This window comes from Oncorhynchus mykiss, chromosome 26 (genome assembly GCF_013265735.2).
Source record: "Oncorhynchus mykiss isolate Arlee chromosome 26, USDA_OmykA_1.1, whole genome shotgun sequence".
NCBI lineage: Eukaryota > Metazoa > Chordata > Actinopteri > Salmoniformes > Salmonidae > Oncorhynchus > Oncorhynchus mykiss.
In genome coordinates, this window is record NC_048590.1 from 14,746,823 (window position 1) to 14,772,297 (window position 25,475).

A 25,475-nucleotide genomic window follows, 5' to 3' on the forward strand; every position below is an offset into this window, starting at 1 on the left:
AAGCTGAATGTACCGAGTTGTCTGTTTAAACTACTAGCACACAGCTTGGACACCCATGCATACCCCACAAAACATGCCACCAAAGGTCTCTTCACAAGCCCCAAGTCCAGCACAGACTATGGGATGCGCACAGTACTACATAGAGCCATGACTACATGGGACTTTATTCAACATCAGGTAACACGTGAAAGCAGTAGAATCAGATTTGAAAAACAGGTAAAAATACCCCTAGTGGAACAGCGGTGACTGTGAAGAGACACACACAAAAGTATAGACACACGCATACGCACACAAACGCTGGCACGCGCTCTCTACACACACGTACATTGTAATATTGTTGTATGGTGGTATTATACATGTTGTATCGTAGATATGTAGTTGTGTAATAATGTTATATGATGTACTGTTTTACATGTGAGGTAAGTGCCTTAATGTGTTTGGACCCCAGGAAGAGTAGCTGCTGCCTTGGCAGCAGGAACTAATGGGTATCCCTAATAAATACAAAAACACAAATAATCGAAAATACAGAGGGTTTCACAACATTGCATTCTCTCCACATTACTAGCCTGTATGACAAAGTGGGAAAAAAGGAAGCCTGTGTTAAAAAAAACCTATTTAAAATCCTCCATTATGTTTGCATGAAGGCCCTTAAGTAATACTGTAGACAACATGGCAAGGAAATTAACTTTTTGGCTTAAAATCAAAACTTTCAATCCAATACAAGACATCACAGAGTGAAACCATCTGTATGTTCAAGTCATGTGGTGGGGGCATTATCATGGTTTGAGTGTGTATGCTTGTCACCGGCAGGGACAGGGGAGTTTGTCAGGATCAAAAGAAATATGAAAGTTGTAGTAAAACCTGCCTCAGTCTTCTGAATGCCTCACTCTGGGATAGTTTTACAATTCAGTGTGACAATTACAGAAATTTTAAAACCAATGACACACCAGATTGCTTTAAAAGAGGAGTTCAGTGTTCCTAATGGGTTAAGTCTCAGTCCTTACTTAAATCTGTTTGAAAATCCAAGACAAGGTTTGAATATCCCTGTCCATCAATGATTCCCAACCAAATTTATTGAGCTTGAGCAATTTTGACAAAAACAATGGATATATGTTTCCCTAAGAGTTGTCTTGAGTTGGTAGAATCCTACGCAATCAAGACATGTTCGTTTCAATTTTTGTTTTTATTAATTTAGAAAATGTTCTATATTTTTTCTTTCACTTTGAAAATGTGGAGCAGGTTGTGTAGATCTGTATAATAATACAATTGAATCCCTTTTAGATACACATATACACTACTCCAAGATCGCATAGCAGTTCAGACGTCTTTTGTCCTGGTCTTGTCGTGTCCTGTATATATATATATATATATATTTACAACTTTTTTCACATACATTTTATTTTTATTTTTCATCAACTCATCTTCAAAACACTCTCCTGCAACCCGCCTCACCAATTTATATTTATAAAAAAGTATTATTTACCTCAGATCTGTAATCCTCCAAGAAGCTAGCCAGAAACTCCAAGAAGCTAGCCAGAAACTAGCCAGAAGCTAGCCAGGAGCTAGCCCAGAAGCTAATCCAGAAGCTAATCAGAAGCTAGTTAGCTTCTTTACTGGCAAATCGTTAGTATTCAGCTTGTGGTCATCAGCTATCCTTTAGCTCGAAAATCTATCGAAAATCTATCGCCAGTTTTGTACGGCGCAGCGCGGCTCGGAACGGAACATACCGGACCAATTTTTCTCTCCATGTCACTGGATTTCAACTGCTCTCTGGACATTCATACCTGGATCTCACAGCTAGCTAGCTGCTATCCGTGTGACAATCGGCTTTCGTCGATTCCGGAGCAAACATCAATTATTCCGGTGCTAGCCAGCTCCGTCAATCACTCCTGAGTTCCATCATTCACTCCTGGGCTGCAGTCACCTATCCGGACCCGTTTCACTGCCTACGCGGAGCCCCACCGGGCCTTCACAACTGGACTGCCGACGTTATCTACCTGAAGGAGATCCGGCTGGCTCCTCCGTCGCAACGTTACCTGAACGCCCATCTGCGGCCCGCTAACCGTTAGCTGTCTTACCGGCTGCTATCTGAATAGACAATCAGACAATTTATTTATTTTTATTATTATCATGTTTTCTTCTCGGGCCTCTATAACTATATCTATTGTTCTTAGTTTTGTTGTTGTTGTGTGATTTGGATTAATCCCCTCTACCACACGGAACCCCACTAATCTACTGACCGAACGCAAGAGGTGGCTAACAACATACCTCCATCCTATGCTAGCTTGCTACCGATGGCCTGGCTAGCTGTCTAAATCGCCGTGACCCTCAACCAACCTCTCCACTCACTGGACCCTTTTGATCACTCGACTAAGCATGCCTCTCCTTAATGTCAATATGTCTTGTCCATTGCTGTTCTGGTTAGTGTTTATTGGCTTATTTCACTGTAGAGCCTCTAGTCCTGCTCACTATACCTTATCCAACCTATTAGTTCCACCACCCACACATGCAATGACATCTCCTGGTTTCAATGATGTTTCTAGAGACAATATCTCTCTCTTCATCACTCAATACCTAGGTTTACCTCCACTGTATTCACATCCTACCTTACCTTTGTCTGTACATTATACCTTGATGCTATTTTATCACCCCCAGAAACCTCCTTTTACTCTCTGTTCCAGACGTTCTAGACGACCAATTCTTATTGCTTTTAGCCGCACCCTTATTCTACTCCTCCTATGTTCCTCTGGCGATGTAGAGGTGAATCCAGGCCCTGCAGTGCCTAGCTCCACTCCTATTCCCCAGGCGCTCTCTTTTGACGACTTCTGTAACCGTAATAGCCTTGGTTTCATGCATGTTAACATTAGAAGCCTCCTCCCTAAGTTTGTTCTATTCAATGCTTTAGCACACTCTGCCAACCCGGATGTTCTAGCTGTGTCTGAATCCTGGCTTAGGAAGACCACCAAAAATTCAGACATTTTAATTCCAAACTACAACATTTTCAGACAAGATAGAACTGCCAAAGGGGGCGGTGTTGCAATCTACTGCAAAGATAGCCTGCAGAGTTCTGTCCTACTATCCAGGTCTGTCCCCAAACAATTTGAACTTCTACTTTTAAAAATCCACCTCCACCAAGTCTCTCACCGTTGCCGCCTGCTATAGACCACCCTCTGCCCCCAGCTGTGCTCTGGACACCATATGTGAACTGATTGCCCCCCATCTATCTTCAGAGCTCGTGCTGCTAGGCGACCTAAACTGGAACATGCTTAACACCCCAGCCATCCTACAATCTAAACTTGATGCCCTCAATCTCACACAAATTATCAATGAACCTACCAGGTACCTCCCCAAAGACTTAAACACGGGCACCCTCATAGATATCCTCCTAACCAACTTCCCCTCTAAATACACCTCTGCTGTCTTCAACCAAGATCTCAGCGATCACTGCCTCATTGCCTGCATCCGTAATGGGTCAGCGGTCAAACGACCTCCTCTCATCACTGTAAAACGCTCCCTGAAACACTTCAGCGAGCAGGCCTTTCTAATCGACCTGGCCGGGGTATCCTGGAAGGATATTGACCTCATCCCGTCAGTAGAGGATGCCTGGATATTTTTTTTAAATGCCTTCCTAACCATCTTAAATAAACATGCCCCATTCAAGAAATTTAGAACCAGGAACAGATATAGCCCTTGGTTCTCCCCAGACCTGACTGCCCTTAACCAACACAAAAACATCCTATGGCGTTCTGCATTAGCATCGAACAGCCCCCGTGATATGCAGCTGTTCAGGGAAGCTAGAAACCATTATACACAGGCAGTTAGAAAAGCCAAGGCTAGCTTTTTCAAGCAGAAATTTGCTTCTTGCAACACTAACTCAAAAAAGTTCTGGGACACTGTAAAGTCCATGGAGAATAAGAACACCTCCTCCCAGCTGCCCACTGCACTGAAGATAGGAAACACTGTCACCACTGATAAATCCACCATAATTGAAAATTTCAATAAGCATTTTTCTACTGCTGGCCATGCTTTCCACCTGGCTACTCCTACCCCTGTCAACAGCACTGCACCCCCAACAGCAACTCGCCCAAGCCTTCCCCATTTCTCCTTCTCCCAAATCCATTCAGCTGATGTTCTGAAAGAGCTGCAAAATCTGGACCCCTACAAATCAGCCGGGCTAGACAATCTGGACCCTTTCTTTCTAAAATTATCTGCCGAAATTGTTGCCACCCCTATTACTAGCCTGTTCAACCTCTTTCGTGTCGTCTGAGATTCCCAAAGATTGGAAAGCAGCTGCGGTCATCCCCCTCTTCAAAGGGGGGGACAAACTGCTACAGACCTATATCTATCCTACCATGCCTTTCTAAGGTCTTCGAAAGCCAAGTCAACAAACAGATTACCGACCATTTCGAATCTCACCATACCTTCTCTGCTATGCAATCTGGTTTCAGAGCTGGTCATGGGTGCACCTCAGCCACGCTCAAGGTCCTAAACGATATCTTAACCGCCATCGATAAGAAACATTACTGTGCAGCCGTATTCATTGATCTGGCCAAGGCTTTCGACTCTGTCAATCACCACATCCTCATCGGCAGACTCAACAGCCTTGGTTTCTCAAATGATTGCCTCGCCTGGTTCACCAACTACTTCTCTGGTAGAGTTCAGTGTGTCAAATCGGAGGGTCTGTTGTCCGGACCTCTGGCAGTCTCTATGGGGGTGCCACAGGGTTCAATTCTTGGACCGACTCTCTTCTCTGTATACATCAATGAGGTCGCTCTTGATGCTGGTGAGTCTCTGATCCACCTCTACGCAGACGACACCATTCTGTATACTTCCGGCCCTTCTTTGGACACTGTGTTAACAACCCTCCAGGCTAGCTTCAATGCCATACAACTCTCCTTCCGTGGCCTCCAATTGCTCTTAAATACAAGTAAAACTAAATGCATGCTCTTCAACCGATCGCTACCTGCACCTACCCGCCTGTCCAACATCACTACTCTGGACGGCTCTGACTTAGAATACATGGACAACTACAAATACTTAGGTGTCTGGTTAGACTGTAAACTCTCCTTCCAGACCCATATCAAACATCTCCAATCCAAAGTTAAATCTAGAATTGGCTTCCTATTTCGCAACAAAGCATCCTTCACTCATGCTGCCAAACATACCCTTGTAAAACTGACCATCCTACCAATCCTCGACTTTGGCGATGTCATTTACAAAATAGCCTCCAATACCCTACTCAACAAATTGGATGCAGTCTATCACAGTGCAATCCGTTTTGTCACCAAAGCCCCATATACTACCCACCATTGCGACCTGTACGCTCTCTTTGGCTGGCCCTCGCTTCATACTCGTCGCCAAACCCACTGGCTCCATGTCATCTACAAGACCCTGCTAGGTAAAGTCCCCCCTTATCTCAGCTCGCTGGTCACCATAGCATCTCCCACCTGTAGCACACGCTCCAGCAGGTATATCTCTCTAGTCACCCCCAAAACCAATTCTTTCTTTGGCCGCCTCTCTTTCCGGTTCTCTGCTGCCAATGACTGGAACGAACTACAAAAATCTCTGAAACTGGAAACACTTATCTCCCTCACTAGCTTTAAGCACCAACTGTCAGAGCAGCTCACAGATTACTGCACCTGTACATAGCCCACCTATAATTTAGCCCAAACAACTACCTCTTTCCCAACTGTATTTCATTTATTTATTTATTTTGCTCCTTTGCACCCCATTATTTTTATTTCTACTTTGCACATTCTTCCATTGCAAAACTACCATTCCAGTGTTTTACTTGCTATATTGTATTTACCTTGCCACCATGGCCTTTTTTGCCTTTACCTCCCTTCTCACCTCATTTGCTCACATTGTATATAGACTTGTTTATACTGTATTATTGACTGTATGTTTGTTTTACTCCATGTGTAACTCTGTGTCGTTGTATCTGTCGAACTGCTTTGCTTTATCTTGGCCAGGTCGCAATTGTAAATGAGAACTTGTTCTCAACTTGCCTACCTGGTTAAATAAAGGTCAAATAAATAAAAAAATACAGTATATATATATATATACAGTGCATTCGGAAAGTATTCAGACCCCTTGACATTTTCCAGATTTTGATACTTTACAGCCTTATTCTAAAATGTATTAAATATTTTTTTCCCTCATCAATCTACAAACAATACCCCATAATGACAAAGCAAAAACTGGTTTATAGATTTTTTTGCACATTTATTAAACATAAGAAAATAAAATATAAAACATTTACACAAGCATTACTCAGTGCTTTGTTGAAGCACCTTTGGCAGCAATTACAGTCTCAAGTTTTCTTGGGTATGACGCTACAAGCTTGACACACCTCTATTTGGGGAGTTTCTCTCATTCTTCTCTGCAGATAATTTCAAGCACTGTCAGGTTGGATTGGGAGCATCGCATTTCAGGTCTCTCCAGAGATGTTCGATCAACTTCAAGTCCGGTCTCTGGCTGGGCTACTCAAGGACAATCAGAGACTTGTCCCAAATCCACTCCTGCATTTTCTTGGCTGTGTGCTTAGGGTTGTTGTCCTGTTGGAAGGTGGACCTTCACCCCAGTATGCATTCCTGAGAGCTCTGGAGCAGGTTTTCATCAAGGATCTCTGTACTTTGTTCCGTTCATCTTTCCCTCGATCCTGACTAGTCCCTGAAAATAATAAACATCCCCACAGCATGATGCTGCCACCACCATGCTTCACCGTAGGGATGGTGCCAGGTTTCCTCCAGACGTGATGCTTGGCATTCAGGCCAAAGATTTCAATGTTGGTTTCATCAGACCAGAGAATCTTGTTTCTCATGGTCTGAGAGTCCTTTAGGTGCCTTTTGGAAAACTCCAAGCAGGCTGTCATGTGCCTTTTACCGAGGAGTGGCTTCCGTCTAGCCACTCTACCATAAAGGTCTGAATTGTGGAGTGCTGCAGAGATGGTTGTACTTCTGAAAGGTTCTCCCATCTCCACAGATGAACTCAGGAGCTCTGTCAGAATGACCATCGGGTTCTTGGTCACCTCCCTGACCAAGGCTCTTCTCCCCCAATTGCTCAGTTTGGATGGGCGACCAGCTCTTGGAAGAGTCTTGGTGGTTCCAAACTTCTTCTATTTAAGAATGATAGACAGGTGAAAACTATCCCAGAGTGAGGCATTCAGAAGACTGAGGCAGGTTTTACTACAACTTTCATATTTATTTTGATCCTGACAAAGCCTTTCCAAATCATGTCCAATCAAATTAATTTACACAGGTGGACTCCAATCAAGTTCTAGAAATGTCTCAAGGATTATCAATGGAAACAGGATGCACCTGAGCTCAATTTTGAGCCTCATAGCAAAGGGTCTAAATACATACCAATGTAATTAGAGCAGTAAAAATACATGTTTTGTCATACCTTGGTATACGGTCTGATATACCACAGCTTTCAGCCAATCAGCATTCAAGGCTCGAACCACCCGTTTTATAATTATGATCAGGTACCACGGTTATGATAAAAAAAAACACTATTTACTGTTCTAATGACGTTGGTAACCAGTTTATAATTGCAATAAGGCACATTGGGGGTTTGTGGTATATGACCAATAAACATGACTAAGGACTGTATCCAGGCGCTTCGCGTTGCGTCGTCCCTAAGAACAGCCCTTAGCATGGTATATTGGCCATATACCACACCCCCCGTGCCTTATTGCTTAAACATACAACATATAATACACATGGTGACACAAGCTATATAATAGTCTCTGCTTTGGCTTTGCCCTAGAGTCAGGCTGCAGTTACATGCCATGTCCACTAGGTGTCCGTGTTCTGCAGAGTAGGCAGCACTGGGGCCCTGGAGTTTAGGATATTATGTCCTTAGTTTGAACCCAGTCATCAGATGGAAGAATCAGTTCTAGGGGGATGTAGTGAGCAGATGTAGAAAGAAACCAGTGCTAAATAAGGAAAGATGTGTCAAAGTATAATTTGAAAACCTACACAAATCCAAAGTAATTTAGAGAAACAGGTTGACAGAGTGAGCGAAAGAGATTCAGTGGGGGAGCGAGGGAGGAGAGCGCAAAGGAAGCGGTGGCATTTCCGTAGCACATGGGCAAGGCTCGTTTTCGGAGGATGTAAATGCGTTTTGATGATAGTTAACTGATAGGCTAACCTAGAGGAGAGTTGGTTTTGATACGTTGACAGTGCCATCTTCAGAGAAGAGAAAGCACAGTACGTCATGAAGAGGGATGTCACTGCTGGCTAGAGCTGATAGCAATCAGAGTAGCACAGGAAGGGAGAGGGTCTAGGAGAGCTATCAACCATCTGTACACGCACACAAGCACGCGCACACACACGTACACACATGTACGGGGGACAAGTAAGTGTGCGTGTTTGTGTGCCTGTGTGCATGTGTGTATGTGTGTGTGTGTGTGTACCTGGTGGACTTCGTGCCAGCCGTTTTCGTCCTGGCAGCAGACGGTGGCGTGTTCATGTAGCAGCAACTCACAGCACAACGGGTCTCCTCCCACCATGGCTGTGTGGTAGAGCGCCGTCAGACCCCGGCTGTCCTTATAGTCTGGAGACAAACCAAGCTCCAACAGGGTCTGCAACACACACGCATACACACAGACGCAGGCAGGCACACACACACACATTGACATGGATTTTGTGTTGTAGATATGTGGTAGTAGAGTAGGGGCCTAACCCTAACACAAATACAATACGTATCAATACAATGTATGGGTAACCATAAGAGTGGCAGGGTTAATGTTGTGTGTGTTCATGTGAGTATGCATGTGTGAGTGGCTGTGTGTGTGTCCGTACCGTCAGAGTAACCTGGTTCTTGGACCTAGCAGCTTTGTGTAGGGCCGTCATGCCGTCTTTGGCCCTGAAGTCCAGGTGGGCCCCTCCATTCTTCAGAATCTTTATGATCTCCACCACGTTATCCAGGTGGGCCGCAAACGTCAGGGGGGTCTCTGTAGAATGACATAGACAGGATACAGTGTAGATCATGGGTCTTAAAATTATTCTGCCTCTGGGGCCACACCCAATTGTCATACTTGAGTAAAAGTAAAGAATACTTCATAGAAAAAAAAGAACAAAAAATAAAAAAAAGTGAGTCTAAAAGTATTTGATTTGAAATATACCTCTTTATTTAACCTCTTTAGGCTTTAGGCTAGGGGGCAGTATTTTGATGTTTGGATGAAAAACGTGCCCAAAATAAACTGCCTTTTTCTCAGGTCCAGAAGCTTGGCAGATTAGGATAGAAAACACTCTAAAGTTTCCAAAACTGTCAAAAAATATTGTCTGTGAGTATAACAGAACTGATAGGGCAGGTGAAAACCTGAGGAAAATCCATCCATGAAGTGCTATTTTTCTGAAACTACTCTTTTCCATTGCAAGCCTATCCCCCATTTAAAGGGATATCAACCAGATTCCTTTCCCTATGGCTTCCACAAGGTGTGAACAGTCTTTAGACATAGTTTCAGGCTTTTATTCTGAAAAATGAGCGAGAATGATCACATCGTGTCAGTGGATAGCCAGATGTCCTCAGATTTGTGCATGCGCAGAAATCAGGCAACAGAACATAACAGACATGGAGAGAATAATGTGCATCAATTAAACTCAGATCAGCAGTGATGGTGATAACTGTCACGGCTGTTGAAAGGAAAGGACCAAGGTGCAGTGTGGTGAGCATATATTTTCTTTTATTTAATCAAAATGACGCCGAACAAAACAATAAACACTACAAAAACAAACCGTGACGCTCAAAGGCTATGTGCCCTAAACAAAGTCAACTTCCCACAAAGACAGGAGGGAAAAAGGGCTACTTAAGTATGGTTACCAATCAGAGACAACGATAGACAGCTGTCCCTGATTGAGAACCATACCCGGCCAAAACATAGAAACACCAAATCATAGAAAACGAAACATAGAATGCCCACCCCAAATCACAACCTGACCAAACCAAATAGAGACATTAAAAAGCTCTCTTACGGTCAGGGCATGACAATAACACCATTACTCTGTGCTTACACAGTCATAAGTTCTCCGGAATCGAAGTGGTCCTCCCTTAACTCTATTGTTCATCTTCACTTTTCTCTACAGTGTCATTCATCATCCAATCACTTGCAGCTCCACGAAATCCCATCAATTCATCCACACTCGACCACTCATCCATCTAGACTGATGTCCGTCCACGGGTCAATAAGTGGATTTATAATGGCCATGACACATTGCTTAAACGTCCAATAGTAGCCATATTTTTCCCCGTCTCAATACCATTTCCGGGTAACAATTAAGTACCTTACTTACGAACCACGTTTCCATCCAACCATTCCATGAGGCTGAATTTCTTGACGCATGAAAAAAGTCGCGACTGGGTCTGATGGAAACATGAAATGCTGGTACAATTTCTTAATGCAGACAGATCATTTGTTCATTCGACGTGGTGGGATCTTTTTGTGCCGGTAAAATGAATAATGCGAGAAATGGCTTTGGAAAAGCCTTTATTTTATTTATTTATTTTTATTTATTTTACCTTTATTTAACCAGGTAGGCAAGTTGAGAACAAGTTCTCATTTACAATTGCGACCTGGCCAAGATAAAGCAAAGCAGTTCGACAGATACAACAACACAGAGTTACACATGGAGTAAAACAAACATACAGTCAATAATAAAGTATAAACAAGTCTATATACAATGTGAGCAAATGAGGTGAGAAGGGAGGTAAAGGCAAAAAAAGGCCTTGGTGGCAAGGTAAATACAATATAGCAAGTAAAACACTGGAATGGTAGTTTTGCATTGGAAGAATGTGCAAAGTAGAAATAAAAATAATGGGGTGCAAAGGAGCAAAATAAATAAATAAATTAAATACAGTTGGGAAAGAGGTAGTTGATAGGGCTAAATTATATGTGGGCTATGTACAGGTGCAGTAATCTGTGAGCTGCTCTGACAGTTGGTGCTTAAAGCTAGTGAGGGAGATAAGTGTTTCCAGTTTCAGAGATTTTTGTAGTTCGTTCCAGTCATTGGCAGCAGAGAACTGGAAAGAGAGGCGGCCAAAGAAAGAATTGGTTTTGGGGGTGACTAGAGAGATATACCTGCTGGAGCGTGTGCTACAGGTGGGAGATGCTATGGTGACCAGCGAGCTGAGATAAGGGGGGACTTTACCTAGCAGGGTCTTGTAGATGACATGGAGCCAGTGGGTTTGGCGACGAGTATGAAGCGAGGGCCAGCCAACGAGAGCGTACAGGTCGCAATGGTGGGTAGTGTATGGGGCTTTGGTGACAAAACGGATTGCACTGTGATAGACTGCATCCAGTTTGTTGAGTAGGGTATTGGAGGCTATTTTGTAAATTACATCGCCAAAGTCGAGGATTGGTAGGATGGTCAGTTTTACAAGGGTATGTTTGGCAGCATGAGTGAAGGATGCTTTGTTGCGAAATAGGAAGCCAATTCTAGATTTAACTTTGGATTGGAGATGTTTGATATGGGTCTGGAAGGAGAGTTTACAGTCTAACCAGACACCTAAGTATTTGTAGTTGTTCACGTATTCTAAGTCAGAGCCGTCCAGAGTAGTGATGTTGGACAGGCGGGTAGGTGCAGGTAGTGATCGGTTGAAGAGCATGCATTTAGTTTTACTTGTATTTAAGAGCAGTTGGAGGCCACGGAAGGAGAGTTGTATGGCATTGAAGCTTGCCTGGAGGGTTGTTAACACAGTGTCCAAAGAAGGGCCGGAAGTATACAGAATGGTGTCGTCTGCGTAGAGGTGGATCAGAGACTCACCAGCAGCAAGAGCTTATGCTCAAATGTTGCTATAATAACCATCATTTCGAAGTAAACTTGGGAGTCACGCCATGATATGCTGTGTGGTCCTCCCACTACGACTCGGGAAAGCATGCAGTTTATTAAACTACAGATGAAATAAGTTATGATGAACTTGACAGGATGGTGAAAGTGCAAGGTGACTAACTTGATGCTCCTTGATGTTCCAATAAACGTTGAGGGTCTTATTCTGGTGATCAATGCTCGACTGCCTTTTGACAAATACAAATAATATCTCTTTCATTTATAATAATCTCATAATTTAGGTAGCTTCCCCACACTGTATCTGTGAGCTGTTGACTAAAGCGTATGTGTCAAGACCAGAGTGGGAACATTCGCTATATAACGTTTTTGTGACAAAACCATCAGTAGAGTTGAAAATGTGATGGAAACCCATTTAACTTGTATTTTTCATTTGGTACATGGGAATTTAACGGCAAAGGTTATTTCTATGTGCACTACTAGGCGCACAGCCTTTTATCGGCAAAAAGTCAATTTGATGGGAACACATCTCTGGTAGAAAATGCGCAAACTGTTTTATGCAGATTTTTTCACATTTGTGTGAAAATCTGTCGCAAATTGGATAGAAACGTGATTGTTTTCAATTAAAATGGCCAGAAAGAAACACAAATAGCTTCTTAGCAAAGAGGAATTTCTCAAGCAAGAATTTTGCTAGGACTGTCTGGGAATGGTCTGAGTGGGGGGAAAACTGACTGTTATTGGCAGAGGTTTGGAAATCTCTGTCTAATTGGTATATCAACAAATTTGATGTCACCAGGCAGGCCAAAACTCCCTCCCACCAAAACAGGCTGAAATTTCAGGCATTTTTTTTCAAATAGCTCTTCAAATATCGTGTTTTGGACTGCACTTGGCCTTTAACATACTCTACTGTGTTACTAAAAGACCTGAACAACATAGAAAAAAACCAATCATATAGCAGGCTCTGACCATGTCCTAATGTACAGCGGTATACGGTTGTCATGAATGACACTGCAACACTGAAAGTGTCATCGTGGCAAAGTGTGCTCATTTAAAGGGGCAATCTGCAATTAAAAAACAACAACAAAACAACAACAATCCCACCACTTGTTTTGGTAAACAGCTGAGGAAAGTCTGGAGAAATGTAACCACTTTCAAATGAATGAACAGAGCTACGGATGCAAGGGCTGACCATCCATGAGATCACAATGATAGCTTTAACCACGTCATAATAGTAAACAGTGTTCGTTTATGATCACATTCTCTAGAAACAATGGAGTAAAAAAAAAAACGTACACCGTGGGTTCTGATGGGGTACGACGGTAAACTCACGAGGCATTTCTATGTTATATTCTTCAAGAATCGGTGGCTATATATATCATTCATTCAAAAGTCCAAAACCTGGATGTGGCAATCCCACAATACACCTTTAAGACAGGCATACAAGGATTACTCTGTGAGATCGGGAAATGCACTCCATCAATTCAAATTAATATGGAATAGAAAATAATTGCATGAGACACAGAGGGAGGGGGGGCGTCTGGGCGACACAGTGGGTGGAAATCTTCGGGGTCAATTGGTGTCGACCTACATCTGAGCCCCATGTAATTGTGATGTAATTAGCTTGGGATTTAGAACAGAACGTGCGCGTGTGTGTGTGCCTGGCTATGCTTATGTCCATGTCTGTGTGTGTACTTCCACAGCCAAAATCAATAGCGAGCCAGAGCTCTATAATTGAGCGCTATTCTACAAGCTGCCCTTATCCCTCAATCTCACAGCAACAAGGCTTAATCTACCAATACCACTTATATCCCATTAATACCCCTTCAATTTCCCTGCCTCAAGCCCTAACACCGGTTTCCTTTACGTACTTCTTTATAAGCCTTAACTAAAAGGCAGCATTTGCTCTGCATTTATCCAGCTTGTCCAGTACTTTATTCACACAATGCTGACTGTGTCCCCAGCTCTTAAAATGCCGTAATACCACTAACTAACTAACTAATTAAAATCTTTCGACCCCTTACTGCCCTAATACCTCCATTAGCTGCACTGATTGATTTAAAACCTCAACTAACCCCCCTCTTAGTCCCCAAATACCCTCCTTTCTTAGTTAATTGATGGGCAGAGCATTGGAGTACATTCTGGCAGTACATAATGCCAGTTCAATGATGCTTCGTAGGAGAAGGAGTACATTGGGTTGGACTGATAGCGAAGGTAGTTTGTGCAGTTCTAATAGAGTATAAGTAACAGCAATCTCAAACAGATTTCTCTGAACTCTGTATGTTCATCTCCGCTCCCTCTTCCCCTTTTCTTATCCCCTGTTGCTAACTCTGTATACACCACACAGGGAGGCTCATGGCCTCTCTCCCCTACGCTAATGGTACAGATCTCTGAGTAGAGTTGAGTCGAGTCGCCATTGATCTGTGTGTTAATTTAAAAACCAATTTGAATTGATCAGGGGCTAGGTTGTGCCGTCTTGGGAGTGGGTGGGAGGATTTAAATGTGAGGAGCCACGGGGGTATTTCTCAGCAGCATCTATCTTGTTAGCACTGTGATTATGTCAAACCACCTGTGTTCATGATGTGTGAGTGTGTGCATGTGTGTGTGTGTGTAGTATTACCACCGGTCTCTGTATCCTGGTAGTTGGGGTCCAGCCCTCTCTCCAGCAGCCTAGATACTTTCTCCACCTGGTGGTGCTGGATGAGGTCCATAAACTTTCTCAAGTTGGCCTGGAGATGGAGAGCGAGAACAAAAGGAGAATTAGCGAGAGAGAGAGAGTGTCTCTGTGTGTGTGTGTGTGCGTGTGTGTGTGTGTGTGTGTGTGTGTGTGTGTGTGTGTGTGTGTGTGCGCGCGTGTGCGTGCGCGTGCGTGCACGTGCGTGTGTGCGTGTGTGGGTCAGAGATATGGAGGAGGGAGAACAAGAGGGATAGAAGAATGGGGAGAGAGGACAAGAGAGAGAGATTGAATGATTGGGGTGTGCTGATTGGAGCATGGAGTGCAAGTTGGGATGAGTGTTCTCATCTGCTTTCCGGGCCAGATATAAATAGATAAGAGAACAGCTCCCAAAACACAATAGGAAGAGAGGAGATGAGAAAAGGAGGAGGAAAGGAGGAGAGGAGAAGAGGATGACGATGAAAATATGGAGAAGTAGAAAAGAGGGAGGAGGGAGGGAGGGCTGTTCGGTAGGAAAGGGTGAGGGAGAGAAGGAGAGGACAAAAATAAGAATCTTTGAAGAGATGGAGGTAGAAAGAGAGAGAAATGTGGGGAGGAGGAAAGAGCAGAACATAGTAAGGGGTGGACCTGTATACACCTACATCTGCTCCATCACAGAGTCAATCTATATGTGTCAGAAATACAATACATGGAACTGTACACCCCTATAGAAACCAGCATGAGCTCACTTCCCATCGTCTCTGTTTCCTTCTCCCTTCGTTTTCCATCGGATATTGCTCTCTCAATTCAGTATTGCTTCATTGGCCCATAATGCAAAGGTGTGCACTGCTTTAGCATAAACGCATTTATAACAATACAATTAGAAAGGAAAGGACACGCCATCAAGTTACTTTTGTAATTTACTCATTATTGTTATCTAACATGTATTCATAATATTTTCCTCATACAGTCAGTGAACATTTTACCAGGGGCAGATATGCAAAATGCATATTTTGTGTGAGCACATGCACAACGATCAAGGTAAAGTTTGGCACAGGCGAGTCAAGAAATATACGTCCATTGAATAATAATCTCTGTGGTTGACTACTGTGGAGCAAATAACTGCCAACCTCCTCTCTCCATATCACCACATGAACCAGGGGCAGATACGCAAAATGCTTCTTTTGTGTGCTTACGGGCGTTTGTGCATGTGTGAGCAGATGCACAAGGATCCAGGAAAAGTGGGCACAGGCGAGAAATGAAATATACATGACATGCCTCCTTGACTCTTACGGAAAGTAACGAGTAGACATGCGGACTGGAGAGACACATGCAGACAGGATACTAGAGAGAGACTGCAGAGGCTAACAGTGATAACGGCCGACATAACTCAATATGTTTGTGTGTCTGTGTGTTGACAGTGAGATAAAGTGAGATAAAGTGACACTCCAGCATCTCTGTTGCTCCCAACAGTGTGTGTGCGTGTGTGTGCTTGTGTGCATGTGTGCAGTGAGACCCCAGCTGGTTGTTGGGACAGAGTGTGAAGTTTGTCCACACCACTCACCTTGGTGTGAAGTTTGGCAATCTGCTTCTCTTCCACATGGGGCTGCCTGTAGACTCGGTTCTTGTAGCGGAACTGTGGAATAGAGGATAGAGAAAACAATTGATTTTGGTCAGTCAGTTATGTATGACATGGTGTCATGTAGCAATCTCCCTAGAGACGCCCATCCTAATTGGTTGGGACTCGGGAGTAGAACTCTTTCAAAAATGGACCTCTTTATTTATCGATTGGCTAAAACAATGTGTCTGGAGGAGTGGCGCCTTTATCGATTGGCTGAGGGATACTGCAACATAAAATCTCTGGTACTGATTTGCTCACTTGATTGGAGCAAGATGCTTACAACATTAGAGTTGGGGGTTTGATTGATCCACACGGACCAATTATACCGTTTGGTTGAGGGGTACTGCACCCCATCTCTAAAAATCGAACAACTTTACTCATTGGCTGAGGAGTACTGGCCTTGGAGGTTGCCACGCCATCGTCCTCTACCTTGTTTCCAACACAGGGGGATCCTACCTCGGGTTCAGATCTACAGAGCTCCCCCCTCATCGGACCGTGAGGGTGTCTGAGACTTCGTCAGCCACGATAGATTCTACGGCTGACTTGGGTCATCGGGCCCCACCTCCCATCGGTCCTCGAGGGGTCACCTAAACCAATTAAGGCAACAAAAATGTCTACTGTAGCTTTGCTGGCCTAACTTTTAATGATAACTTTGACACCTTTTGGAAACAGAGGATGCTCTACAGGAATGACAGATTCCATCCAAATCACTTTGGTGCACGCATTTCAAGGCCGCGTTGAGACAATTACTTATCAGTGACTAACCCTGCACAGATGATCATTATCATTGTGTTGCTGAGTTGTTGTAGTGCTGCTGCAAATGTACATTGTTCAAGGGGAGTTGGAAATCATTATCTAAGTAACCTAATGTAATCTAATTCCCCTGAATGCCTCTGTCAATCCAACAGCTACATGTATTGTCAGCAGGAATCACGCGGCTATGAACCTGAGTTATACTGTTAGCCCTAGGCGGTGTGCCCTAGTAGGAAGCCCACTGTGTGCAGTTCACCCTCCACTATCAGCTCAAACATAAATATCACTGTCTGATAAGCCTCCAAGTAAAGCAATAAAAGCAATCAAGAATCCCAGAAAAGCGCTAAAAATAGCCCACAATTAACATAAGTAGCCTAAGATACAAGATTCATGAAATCGAGTAGTAACAGATAACATTCATATACTATCTCTGAAAATCACTTAGATAATATATTTGATGATACATGGTTACAACATATTCAGGGATGTGGCAGGAATGCCAAAGGGGTGGTGTTGCTGTTTATATTCAAGTTTCAAGTTTTCATATCACATGCACAATTACAGTGAAATGCCTTTTTTGCAAGCTCTAACCCTAACCAGTAATCAATACCAATGTAATACTAAAAATAACAAGGTCAAACAAAACATTTTCTGAGCTTTCCTTTCACACCGCCTGATAGGACCTGGATGGCAGGGAGCTCGGCCCCAGTGATGTACTGGGCTGTCCGCACCACCCTTTGTAGCACCATGCGGTCGAGGACGGTGCTATTGCCATACCAAGCAGTGATGCAGCCAATCAGATGCTCTAATGGTACAGCTGTAGAAGATTTTGAGGATTTTGAAGGCCCATGCCAAACCTTTTCAACCTCCTGAGGGGGAAGAGGCGGTGTCGCACCTTGTTAACGACTGTGTGCGAGTGTGGACCAATTTAAGTTCTTACTGATTTGGACACCGAGGAACTTGAAGCTCTCCACCTGTTTCACTGCAGCCTCGTCGATGTGAGGCGTGCTCTCCCCACCATTTCCTGTAGTGCGTGGGCATGCAGTCATGGGGTTAACAGGGAGTGCAGGAGGGGACTAAGCACACAACCCCGTGGGGCCCCCCTGTTGAGGGTCAGCGTGGCAGAGTTGATGTTGCCTACCCTCACCACCTGGGGTCGGACCATTAGGAAGTCATTCAGATTCACATTCTGTAGAGCTTAGAGAGGATCTCATGTCAAATGTTCTTGAAGTACCATGGCTACCATCACCTTCCTCACCTAAAGCCTATTATTTTGGGAAGTACTATAGACCACAAAGTGCTAACAGTCAGTTTCTGGATAATATGTGTGAAATGCTTGATAATTTCTGAAATCAACAGAGAGGTATATTTTCAGGGTGACCTAAATATTGACTGGCTTTCATCAAGCTGTCCACTCCAGAAAAAGCTTCAAACTGTAACCAGTGCCTGCAACCTGGTTCAAGTTATCAGTCAACCTACAAGCTTATTTACAAACAGCACAGGAATGAAACCATCCACACATGTGACCGACCAGCTCAAATCGGTCTTATGTACAAAATGTGAAATTGTGTTTTTTACATTGGATAAAAGTGAAGACTACAAAATGGTATATCCTACACTACAGTTGAGAAACAATGGGAAAGTAATTTTGCTTTGAAAGTTGATAAACTTGTGTCACGACGTGGCCCTTTCTGGCAGTAGATCGTGGCTCCCCCTCTCCTAAACCCAGGTTTTGTTATCATAGGTCATCTATTTCTGGCTGAGACTCTCTCCCCCTGGTCATGCAGAAAGAGAAAACAAAACATGACAGGTGATGCTGGTGTGTGAAGTGGTTTAAACTACAACTCTACCAAAGGACAAGACTATACCACGTGGAGCATTGGTTACACAGCTGGAAATGGTTCAACTCTGAGACTATCGATCCCTACAGAATAAGAGCAAATCTTAGACGTATAATTACTAGTCTGCAGCTAGAAATTACGTAAACCTAGGACGAGAATACAGACAACCGCCCAAGCATCTACTCTATGAGAACATTTCTAAATGGTACTATGTATCCCTTCTAACCACCTACAACCACTAAATACTTTATGACTTCAATGAAAGTTAACCAGAGACTCTGATGAACCCTACAGGATGATTGAGGATTCCAACAGAGAAGACAACAATGACATATGGGCGTAAATACATGTACATTGCAATTATTCTCGAATGAGCAGCCGTTAGTGTGCAAAGGAATAGCATTTCAATGAATATAACTATAGACTGTGTGTCGTGAATCCATGTTGTCTTTCCCGCTCTTTCTCAGTGCACACCCCCTTCCCTTTGTCTACCAAGCCGTCATATCGGCTTAGCCCACTAAGGATTTTTCCATCATTGTTAGTAACCAATATCTACTGTTTGTTTAAAATGTATTTCTGTGATTATTTAGTTAGTAAATAAATAATTAAGCCAATTTGTATATTGTTGATTCATAATTTATGCTAGGGTTCATGCAGATAACCAACAATTTTACGACATTCAGATGAGACTGAGAAGGTAAAGAATAATGAATGATTGACTGCTATGGTCCCCACGTGTCGGGCATATGCAATACCAACACAGGCTCTCCTCAGGGATGTTTTGTCCCCACTCCTGTACATCTTGTACACTAATAGTTGTACTAGTTCCCATCCTGACAGACACCTCATTAAGTTCGCTGATGACACTGCCTTGATCAGCCTGTTGCATGATGATGAGGAACATTATAGCCCAGTCCTAGATGACTTTGTAGAGTGGTGTGAGGAATCACACTTGGTCCACAATACCAACAAGACCAAAGAGATGTGCATAGACTTCAGGAAGCGTACAACTTCTTTGTAAATGTCTGTTTTTGTATTTGTTTCGTTCATAATAATAATTTTAAAAATATATATTTTAAAAAAGCAGTCAGGCACCCAAGCTAACTTGCTAGCTATTTTCTGACACAAATGACAGAACAGCTCACTGAACATTACTCGCCCTAGCAGAGCTGGTTAGGCTGTTTTGTTATCCAGAGCGATGATGACTGCAACAGTGTGATGTCAGATTGTCCGTTGGAAAATGCAGAATGTTTCGTTCTCGGAGCCTTCAGAGCTCGCACAATACGTTTTGGTCATACAATACGTTTTGGTCATACAATACGTTTTGTGGCGATTCCTATGTTGAAGATGTAAATAATATTTTCTGGACTGTGGTGTACAATGAGAAGCAACCAGATGCTGCACTTGACACATTTATGAAATTGCTTATTCCAGTTACTAATAAGCATGCACCACTTTAGAAAATGACTGTAAAAACTGTTAAATCCCCTTGGATTGATGAGGAATTGAAAAAAGGGTATGATTGAAAGGGATGAGGCTAAATGAATGGCAAATAAGACTGGCTGCACAACCGATTGGCAAACGTACTGTAAATTGAGAAATAATTTGACTATGCTGAACAAAAATAATAAACTGTACAATGAAACAAAGGTAAATGTTGGGCAAAAAGGCGAACTCAGCTCCATCATTCATTGAATCAGATGGAATTTTGAATTCCGTAAAGTGTCGAAGACGTGAAATAATTATTGGTGTCTATCAACAAGCCACCTGGGTCTGACAACTTGGATGGAAAATTACTGTGGATGATAGAGAATGATAAATGCCACTCCTATTTGCCATCTCATCAATCTAAGCCTACAGGAAAGTGTGTGCCCTCAGGCATGGAGGGAAGCAAAAGTCATTCTGCTACCCATGAAGAGCAAAGCACCCTTTGCTGGCTCAAACATCCGACTGCTACCAACCCTTAGTGCTACCAACCCTTAGTAAACTTCTGGAAAACATTGTGTTTGACCAGATACAATGCTATTTCACAGTAAACAAATTAACAACTGACTTTCAGCATGCTTATGTGGAGGGGCAGTCAACACTTACACAAGTGACTGATGTTTGGCTGAAAGAAATTGATAATAAGAAGCTTGTGGAAGCTGTTTTGTTAGACTTTAGTGCAGCTTTTGATATTATCGATCCGTAATCTGCTGAAAAACCTATGTGTTATGGCTTTACATTTCCTGCTATATTGTGGATTTAGAGTTAACAGTCTAACAAAACACAGAGAGTATTCTTTCTTGGATGCCTCTCCAACCTAATCCAGAAAGAGTCGGACATTCCCCAGAGCTGTTGTCTAGGCCCCTTACTTTTTTCAATCTTTACTAACGACCTTCCACTGGCACTGAGTAAAGCCTGTGTGCCTAAATATGCTGATGACTCAACAGTATACATGTTAGCTACCACAGCAATTGAAATCACTGCGACAATTAAGAGCTGCAGTCAGTTTTAGAATGGATGGCAAATATTAAACTAAATATAGAAAAATACAAAAAGCATTGTATTTGGGACAAACCATTCACTAAACCCTAAACTTAAACTACATCTTGTAATGAATAATGTGGAAATTGATCAAGTTGAGCAGACTCAACTGCTTGGTGTAACCCTGGATTTTAAACTGCCATGGTCAAAACATATTGATGCAACGGTAGCGAAGATGGGGAGAGGTCTGTCTGTATTAAATTGCTGTTCTCATTTCTTGACATTGCTATCAACAAAACAAGTCATACAGGCCCTAGTTTGGTCACACCTGGACTACTGCCCAGTCATACGGTCAAGTGCCACAGGAAGGGACATAGGAAAATTACACTTGGCCCAGAACAGAGAAGCACGGCTGACCCTTAAATGTACACAGAGAGCTAACATCAGTGACATGCATGTCAGTCTCTCCTAGGGCTGGGCGATACGGCCAAAAAATCATATCACCGTATTTTTTTAAATTAGATGGCATGACGGTATTTGACGGTATCTTATATTTTAAAATAAGAAAGTTCTGAATGTGCTTTATGAGTAGTGTGTGACCCTCGGGTGGCAACACATGCATTTTAAGTGATTTCAATGGGTCTTTCTCCATTCTGATTGTTTTATACTGTTCAATTCAACTTCAACCCAAAATAATTTTCAGCATTTTTATCAATTTCTGCATTTACTGCACTCATTTGATATCCTTTCCATACTGCCACATAGGGCTGCATAATATTGGCAAATAATCTAGGCCTTATTTTTAACCAAATGTTGCAAATGCAATTTTACTTGCGATTTAGAGAAAAACCCTTTGGGTGAATTTTTGGAATTATGGATATAGAATTATTTTTATAATACTATAGTTAGAATATAATAGTGGGAACGTTGAATACCGTTTTGTTTTGACATGAAAACAAATGAAAATGCCAGGAAGGAGTTATTGTGACAGTGTAGGAACCAAAGTGTTGACAAGTGTTTCCTAGGGGACCCTATAATCTTTGGCTACATTGAATGTTTTCTCTTAGCTACTTCATGTAGCTAACATTTTCATGCTTCACAGATTATTCTTTGATTTAGAAGATACTGTTCCACAAACAACATGCTGATTTAAGTCTACACCATCACTGGCATTATCAGACTGTATAGCTAATTATGTTTACACTGACTCAGTACATTTAGCTAGCCAGCTAACGAGCGATTAGCATTAACGGCTAACAAGATTAAGGCCCAACTTGCTATGTCAAACTAGCTGTTTGCAGATGTAAGAAACACAAACTAATAGTGTAATTATAGAACACTAGTGGATTTATATTAAGAAGCAAAGTGAAAACAGCACTGTTGTCATCAACATTGTTGCATGTGCTGCATTCAACATGCAGACTGAACGCAATTGTCTCGTGGCCGATGAACAACAAAGAGGAAAGCTGTGTGGAAAACAGCATGGAGAGAGAGAGCAGAGAGTTGACTCAAGTAGCGAAGTAAACTATACAAATGTACCTTTTACACAGCGTATCGCATTTAACAAACCAAACATTCAAATACGCTTATAGAAGGTAAAATAAAAACCTAAACTGGTCCGTGCATGAATACCGGTATATTGTAAAATACGGTATACCACCCAACCTTAATCTCTCCTGGCTCAAAGTAGAGAAGAGATTGACTGCATCACTGCTTGTCTTTGTGAGAGGTATTGACATGTTAAAGGCAACAAACTGTCTCTATGACTAGCACACAGCTCGGACACACATGCACACTCCGCAAGACATACTACCAGTAGTCTCATCACAGTGCCCAAGTACAGGACAGACTCTGGAATATGCACAGTACTACATAGAGCCGTGGCTACATGGAACTCTATTCCACATCAAGTAACTCCTGCAAGCAATAAAATCAGACTTAAAAAATGGATAAAACTACACTTTATGGAACAACGCAGACTTCAAAGAGACACACACACATGCCTACTAACAGTTCTTCTCCACACACATACATTTTTAATATTGTTGTATGGTGACATTATACTGCCTTGGCAGCAGCTAATGGGGATCCATAATAAACAGAAATACAAATATCACAGCGTTTTAAATATGTAACAACTTCAGTGATTTGCTGGCACTCTACCTCCAGAGATGGAACTCCTTTGCTGATTGGCTGTGGGTATTCCAGGAGGAGGCGCTCTTCATCCAGGAACTTCCCGTCTCGTCCGTTCATGGCGGGCTGGAAGAGGCCGTAGTTCAACACATCCTTCAGACTCTGGTTCAGCGTGCACAGGATCCTCTGCTTGGCAACCCACACGGTTGCGTTTGGGTTGAAGCGCATACATTTCTGTGTGAGTGGTTTGGGTTATGGTTGAAAGGGGTGGGTTAGGGTTGAAAGGGGTAGGGTTAGAGAGGGAAAAAGAGAGAATCATAGTAAAAAAAACGGATCACAGACTTTCAGTTGTAGGCCAAGAGCCTGGGCTTGAGCATTCCCACGCAAAACCGTCACCAAAGACTTACAAAATTTATCCTACAAACACTAATACAGATAAATACTTAAAGGGATAGTTCATCCAAGTAAAAACATTACACATTGGTTTCCTTAACTTGTAAGCAGTCTATGGGCAAGGTATGACAGCAATGCATGCTTTGGTTTAGTTCCACTTTCCACATGCTAACATTTTAGCATTCGTGGCACAAATCCCATACAAGTCATGGGACCAATCTTAGCATTTGTTGCTCATCATGTCCAAATCATCCTGTTGGGACTTGGTTTCTGACAATAATCTGAAGACTGTTATTTATCTAATCAACCTAAATATGTTTAATTGTTACCCGATTAAATTAATCATTCAACAATTAACTCATTAGGATCTGGGGCACCACGAGAGCGGTTCTTTTAAAGAGTTACAATTTCCCAAACTAAACTCCAAAGGTCTTTACATTTTAGATCTATAAACAGTAAATGTATTAATCATAACCTCTTATCATATCATCACTCTGAACAGTCGTAACCTCCTTGCATCAGCAAAAACTTGAGCATTACTTATGATTCAGTACTACATAAATTGGTTTAATGATTTATTTACTAGCTAACTAAAAGGTAACACAGGATGAACATACACACTTAATACATTAAAAACAGGTCCCTAGTGGACTGACAACAATATGGCTGCTTCTTACAAAAGACATGGAGAGGGTGAGAGAGAGAAAGGGACAGAGACACTTAACGTTTGTACATTTTAGAAACTACTCTCACTGATAGCACTCCTATACTTTACACACGAACCGCCGCCCGCTTGGAGTAAGAAATCATGAATGTAGGGCCATCTTGGAAACGCTTGTAAGGCTTACGCTTGTAAGGCTTACACTTGTAAGGCTCTGATCGTCCAAAAGGGGTTTCTTGTTGTTCTCCTCTGCCGTCGTCCGGTATCCGGTGACTTGTTGTGTAGTCCTGAACAGAACTACAAGTTTATTGTCCTTCCATTCACTCTGGAAGATGCTTCTTTGAAGATAGGCTAGCCAGCCGTGTCGATAGTTCCCAGTGGGGTGATGAGAGTAGCATACTGCGGTGGTTAGAAAGGAGTAGTAGTGGTTCCACTTCAATTTGCTTTTCTAGATACTTTACTTAGGACAGCTAATCAGCCGTCCCAGTGATTGTCCAGGAGGTGACTTTACCATCTCTACCTCGTGTTGAGATTCAGAGTTCAAACCACTTTAAACATGAGCTGCAGCTCTACGCCTCTCTGGTCAGATATGTTAATTCTTAACCCATAATTTTATACAGTTTGTTTGAAAGGGCGGTTCTATCAGGCTGATACGCTCTCTGACCTCACTAAGGGGCATGACTTGTCACTGTGCAAAGTTAACTATTATCTCTTATGGCTCCTAAAATCATGTCCCTCTCTTAACAAAAACACTTTAATTTTCATATTTCATGCACAACTCATTTTTAATGATATCACAAAATAACACACAATGTGACATTAGTGTTTTATAGATCGCCTGTGACCATTCCCCACATTCTATTTTAGAAATATTGTTCCAGTACTCGCTTTAGAACGTGTTAGAGTTTCGACGGGAAAAGCAAAGGAACATTCCTCTGGTGAACATTGGAGGGAAATTATTTGAAATAATACTAATATCTTAACTTGAATGGGATTTGTGCCACAAATGCTAAAACATTAGCATGTGGAAACAGTGCAAGGGAAACTAAACCAATGTATGGATTGCTGTCATACCTTGTCCATAGACTGCTTACAGGATAAGGAAACCAATATAATTTTGTAATTTGGGTGAACTATCCCTTTAAAAAACATTTCCCATATAAACACA

At 42.4% G+C, this 25,475-nt stretch overlaps 1 protein-coding gene across 1 annotated transcript in view; it reads right to left on the bottom strand.

Moving 5' to 3' along the window:
- Positions 1–25,475, bottom strand: part of LOC110506082 (SH3 and multiple ankyrin repeat domains protein 3-like) — an 85,626-nt gene that overhangs the window by 43,715 nt on the left and 16,436 nt on the right. Inside the window, exons 2-6 of the mRNA XM_036964122.1 lie at positions 23,284–23,487; positions 16,004–16,075; positions 14,407–14,515; positions 8,808–8,959; positions 8,420–8,587 (exon numbers count right to left, since the gene is read on the bottom strand). Of these exons, the coding sequence (XP_036820017.1) occupies positions 8,420–8,587; positions 8,808–8,959; positions 14,407–14,515; positions 16,004–16,075; positions 23,284–23,487 (705 nt within the window). The remainder of the gene's footprint in view (positions 1–8,419; positions 8,588–8,807; positions 8,960–14,406; positions 14,516–16,003; positions 16,076–23,283; positions 23,488–25,475) is intronic.